A 5,596-nucleotide genomic window follows, 5' to 3' on the forward strand; every position below is an offset into this window, starting at 1 on the left:
AATGTCCACGCTATTTTTAAATGAAACCATTACGGTGACCAGCAGGCGACTCCTTGGTCACGCAATTTTGATTTTACCAGCGATCACTCGCCTGTAGCTATACAAAAATCATTCATCCGGTTTTTAAAATTTTTCTCTGCGCTCTTTTTTGTGATATTTGTTATTCAAGCGTTTTGCTCGAAGCGAGTACAAGCCGTACAGGACGGGCCGTTTGACATGTCCAAGCTGCACGCTAAATAAAGAACCATACTAAGATGTCAAAACCTTGGCAAGCGGTGGCAATTTGATGTCGTGAGCGTTTTGTTGAGCTCGCGTTGAGTTGCCGAGCTTTATATAATCTGCAGAAGTGTATTACATCCCGGACTGACCGTGGAAAGAAACGTGTAGGTAGCGTTTACGTGTATTTCTTACTGTCAGGGTAAAATGATTCTGCGAGCCATTTGCCTTCGTCCGGAAAAGGCATAATGGTCAGCGACGACAAGAGGGAAGAGCGAGAAGAGAACGAAGGAGCGTTTGTCTTTCCAGTCTCAGAAAGCAGTTTTTTTCTCTGGTCTTGTGTTGCTCTAAATTTATTTCCATTGGAGCGGGGTATCGAGAAAAAGTTACATCGAGAAAACGATCCCGAAAAAGTGACCCCCACGGGAAACAGGGAAAAGGTGATGCACGCCACAACACGCTTCCACTCTAAAACAATAGATTCGATTTTGCACGCTTAAGCGTGTTCTGACTTCCAAGTAAAGCCTTTGTTTTACAGGACACACTAAACACAATAAAGCGTGCGAGCGAACAAAAAAGCGTGCAGCACACTAGGGGCCGCCCGCACGCCAGTGTGTTGCAGGCGGCCACAGCACTTAAAAGAAAGATCGTTTTTCTACCTACCACCTCGCGAAGAAAGAGGAACATGTTGAAAGGTTCGAATCACTGAGAACACCAAGAGCGCACAAGTGCAAGCCACAGAAGGCCCAGTCTAGCCGCTATTTATAGCAGCGACGCCATGCGCGGCGAGGAGCGGCGGAGGAAATAAAATTTTAGAGAATCAAAAGACCTGAGCCAGTATCCACAGCGCGCGCTGAAGGAAGCCCGCGCAGTGGCTGACGCGTTTCCTGCGTTTAGCGTGAAAAAAGAGACGAGAATATTTACGCAATCTTCTTTAGTACGTAATAGCTGCCATCTTTTGCTAAGAGTCGTTTTGACCAGTTCGCTAACGTCATAAGTTTAATGTCAACTGCAGTTTTTGACCACAGCTTATCACACTTTTAATAAAGGGAGTAAAACTGAATATCGTAGCCGAAAGAGTCACTAAGAAAAATAATGATCTTTCTTTTTTCTTCCAGACAAAGTTTAATAAGTTAAAGGAATTTTTTTACGCCATTTTATATTATTGATCATAAACTGACGGTTATTTTTGGAAACGGCCGGGAAAGGTAGACAATAGCTTTTTTTCTTTTTTTTCTTCTTGACTTTTTTCAGTCATACTAGCTTTCTCAGTGTTAGCGTTTAAATCGCACGCTAGCGTGATTTGAGTCGCACTGCGTGACTCGCACGCGCGTGCCCCGCGTAGAGCCATCGCGCGAGCTATTTGTAGTGATAATTGATACTTCAAAGACACGTAATTTGTTAGGTTTTAGCTCTACACTTGTCACTGTTTCCGTGGAGGGTAAAGAAAAAAATGAGACAGGTCCACTTCCTGAGCGCTATATTCTCAAACGAAGGAGCGCTAGTGTGCACATCGAAGTAGCCGTTCAAAAAGAAAATATCGCCTATTATTTCCCGGTTTTTTTCAGCAAGTTCGGGCTGCGCGCGGAAAAGCCGACACCCAAGAAAAGTCGCAAAAAATACCGGAATTTGCGCTCTTTCCTCACTAAAAAATAAAAATAATTACAATCTATTTTAGCGAAGTCCCCAGACGCACCTTTGGGAATAGTAGATAATACACCGCAGAAAAGAAAAGTCATTATAATCAATTTATTTATGGAAGGAACTCAGTCACTACACTACACTACTCCTCGAAGCCCAACAGAGGGCACGCACGATTTCCACTTACAACTATCAGGAACTATTCAGAACCAACAAAGCAGTCCGAACACCCTACTCCACCATGTCCCTACTCTAGCCCCACTATAAAGCCTACATCTCTAGCTGAAACCTGAGTGTTTGACCTAAGTTTAGTGGGTGATTTGAAACCTTTTAGGACAATAAAATAAAGCAACCCTGTAGGACACACCCCCTATAAGATAGTGTGTGTATTGATACCTAACCCTGCGGTGAGCCGGAAAAGGTAAGGATACAACTAAAATATAAAATAAGAAAAATGAGAAGAACACCTCCTACTACCGTTTTTCGATTAAACGCCCAACCTCGAATAGCGCCCACCTCAAATAGCGCCCACCCTGTAGTGAAAAAGTTTAAGCGCCCAGCCTCGAATAAGCGCCCACCCCAACCCCCTTAGGGCACAAGAGAATTAATAAGAGCGACCGATTTTTTTTTTCTAAAACTAAATAACTGCGCCCAGCCCGGCGCCGTGCGCCCGGTCGCCAGCCGCGCTACAGTCAGTCAGGCAGACAAGAAAAGGCGAAAAAATAACAAGAAGACAATCAGCTGATGTCGAAAAAGGGAGGAAAAGGAAGCGCGGCTGTTTTCCCCAGACAAAAAGTTTTAAAAAATGTAGCAAGGAAAAAAGATACTAAGTTGCTCAAGCATGAAAAAAGTCAGCCAATACTATGAACTAACTCAGCTGGCGATAACAATAAAAATCAATGATTTCCATATATTTTTTTATTAATTTTTTTTTCACTTAGCCCACATGTAATCAAAAAAATTGTTTTTTTAGAGAAAAGAAAATATCGAGTGGACTGACCACGAATCCAAACACTACCTGGATGAACTACCCTAAAGTTACGACAAAGATATTAATGATGGTAGAATGGATTAATTGATAGGCACAAATTGAAAAGAAAAACTTTTGAACCAGCCAGTGAGACAAGCCGCACATTTGTGCCTCGTGTAAACCAAGCTAGTGACCACCCACATAAAGGTCATAGCCACAAGTAACGCATCTTGTGTATGACTTGTATGTCCGTCCAAAGACTCTATAGTGGAATATAGAATGGCCCTGTCAAAAAGGGTGCCCTTTTTAGGCGGGAGGTCTCAACAAGGTGGGAAGCACAAGGTGAATAATAGAAAAGGTTGAGAAATGATTTAAATTTAAAATGTCTTTCAAGTTCGACACTTTACGAGTGATCCAGTTAAACATTTGAAGGGAAACCCAAGTGAAAAGTTTAGAAGAGGGAACAGTATCTCTGAAGGCATGTTTACCGCCCGGTTTTAAGCTTCTGTAAGCTTCTTGTTTCTCTTTAATTTTATCTTGTCAGTTATATTATATTTTGTCATTTATTGACATGCTGATTGTCTAAAGTCTTATAGCATATATATGTATATGCATACATATGGCAATACCCGAAAATTTTTAAGCTTTTTAAATAGACTGTTGTCAGGTTACACAATTTAGCCCGGGCCAAACGAGGATTACAGTTGATGAGAGGTTGACGGCTCTCATGAGAGTTTGGTCAACTCCCATCGACTATCATCAACTCAAGCCAAACGAGAGAAAACTCTCATCGACTCTGATGAAAAGTTTGAGCACGTTCAAAGTCGATGGGAACGCATTAGAGTTGATGAGAGTGCATAAGAGTCTCAGGCCAAACGAGAGCATGAGTCTTTAAGCTCTCATTCTCGTTTGGCTCGGGCTTTACAATAGAAAACAGAGGTTCCTCGTTTCTAAGCAACGTACACTTGACGAACGCACGTCTATGCTCAGCCAAATTTGGCGCGAAAAGATTACAGTTCACGATAACTGTTATTACAATTTACGACAGCTATAACAGTTTACGACGTTATTACAATTCACGACAGTACACACGTCGAGCAGTTTATTAAGTCTTTTTATGACAGTTAGTGACACTCTGATGGACTGTTACAAGTGTTATTTTTTCTCGTTTGATTTTCTTTTGTCTTTATTTTAATAAAAAGGTGGATTTCCACTGACGCGTAATTTTTTACGTGTGTTTACGTGCGTGAAAAATTTAGAGACAATGTATGAACGACTTCCGTAAACGTTTACGCAAGTCGTTCATACATTGTCTCTAAAATTTTTCACGCACGTAAACGCACGTAAAAAATTACGCGTCAGTGGAAATCCAGCATAAGACCTAAGCGCTGTCGTCTTTTTCACCAACGAGCAAAACGTTTTCATAGCAAACACCCAGTAGAAAGAGTGACTACTGGGATATTGATGCCTTCACCTTGGACCATCAAGAAGAAGAAAGGAAAACTTTTATGCAAGTGGCACCTGTTGTAGCCCTAAGAAAGCGGCAAAATTTCTTCGGCAAGACAAACGCTGAGTGCACTAAAGAAGGTTGAATCGCTATAACGGAGATGACATCTTGTGAAGTGTTCGCGCAGCACTTTTTTGCATCTTCCGAAGTTGACACTGACTTCGATTCGACTTTCATCGCCAACTGCGTCTTTAACAATTTTCTATCTTATACCGCCATCACGTTGAACGTTTTAACAATCCACGCAATAAGAAAAACGTCTTCGTTACCAATGCCGTTAAGAACATTGCTTTTCAGTCTTGCTGTTTCTGATGTCGGGGTTGGTTTAGTGGGCCAACCACTATACACCTCACTTCTAGTCGACGGGATACAACGAAACATTACTGACTGTAACACGTATAAGGCTTTTGACATCCTTGTGGTCTTGTTTTCTGTAGCTTCGTTCTTTACTGTTGTGACGATAAGTGTAGACAGGTTCTTAGCTATTCATCTTCATCTCAGATATCAGGAACTTGTGACTCACAAGCGTGTTGTTGCTGTGGTGATCTCAATATGGGTGATAAGTCCGTTTTTGTCTTTGATGGCGTTGTGGATACCGCCTGATACTCGCACGCTATTTGTCTGCATCGGTGATGTTGTTGGTCTCGTTCTTACAACAGTGGTTTACATCAGGATTTATTTAGCCGTAAAACGCCACAAGAATCAGATTCAGGCCCTGCAAGTACAACAAGTAGCACAGACTGACGAAATGGCAAATTTCGCAAGCCTCGTTAAATCTGCAGTCGGGACATTTTACGTATATCTCGTGTTTTTAGTTTGTTATCTGCCAATCTTTATCTGTTTTGCCGCCCGCCAAATTAACGGTCCGAGTATCGCTTTGCAAAGACTTTTGCTTTTTTCAGTGACCCTCGTTTTTCTTAATTCAACTTTGAACCCTGTAATTTACTGTTGGAAGATGAGACACATTCGACACGCTATCATGGACACACTGTGGAACATATCTTTGATCAGAAATCGCGCATCACACTAATTACAGGACCGGCCATGTTCACCTACGGAGTTGCTGTTGCTAATTAACAATTTCCATACTGATAACAAGGACCGCGAACATGTCTAAGCTCGGGCTGAAGGGAAAATAAGAGAGTATTTAAACTGAGTAATATAATACTGAAGAAACATAAATACCGCGAGAAGGAATTTATATAGTTTAGCTTGATTTCTAGTTCACTGAGTGCACCGAGTAGCATTTTTGACGGATTCCG

At 41.7% G+C, this 5,596-nt stretch overlaps 1 protein-coding gene across 1 annotated transcript; it reads left to right on the top strand.

Annotated features, from left to right (window-relative positions):
- The first annotated feature begins 4,082 nt into the window (after positions 1-4,082).
- Positions 4,083-5,364, top strand: LOC144632148 (beta-4C adrenergic receptor-like). Its single transcript, XM_078490749.1, has one exon. It carries the CDS (start codon positions 4,435-4,437, stop codon positions 5,362-5,364), a length of 930 nt encoding a protein of 309 aa, XP_078346875.1. The 5' UTR covers positions 4,083-4,434.
- Positions 5,365-5,596: the final 232 nt, after the last annotated feature.

This window comes from Oculina patagonica, chromosome 12 (assembly GCF_052425735.1).
Source record: "Oculina patagonica isolate OP01 chromosome 12, crgOcupat, whole genome shotgun sequence".
NCBI classification, from domain to species: domain Eukaryota; kingdom Metazoa; phylum Cnidaria; class Anthozoa; order Scleractinia; family Oculinidae; genus Oculina; species Oculina patagonica.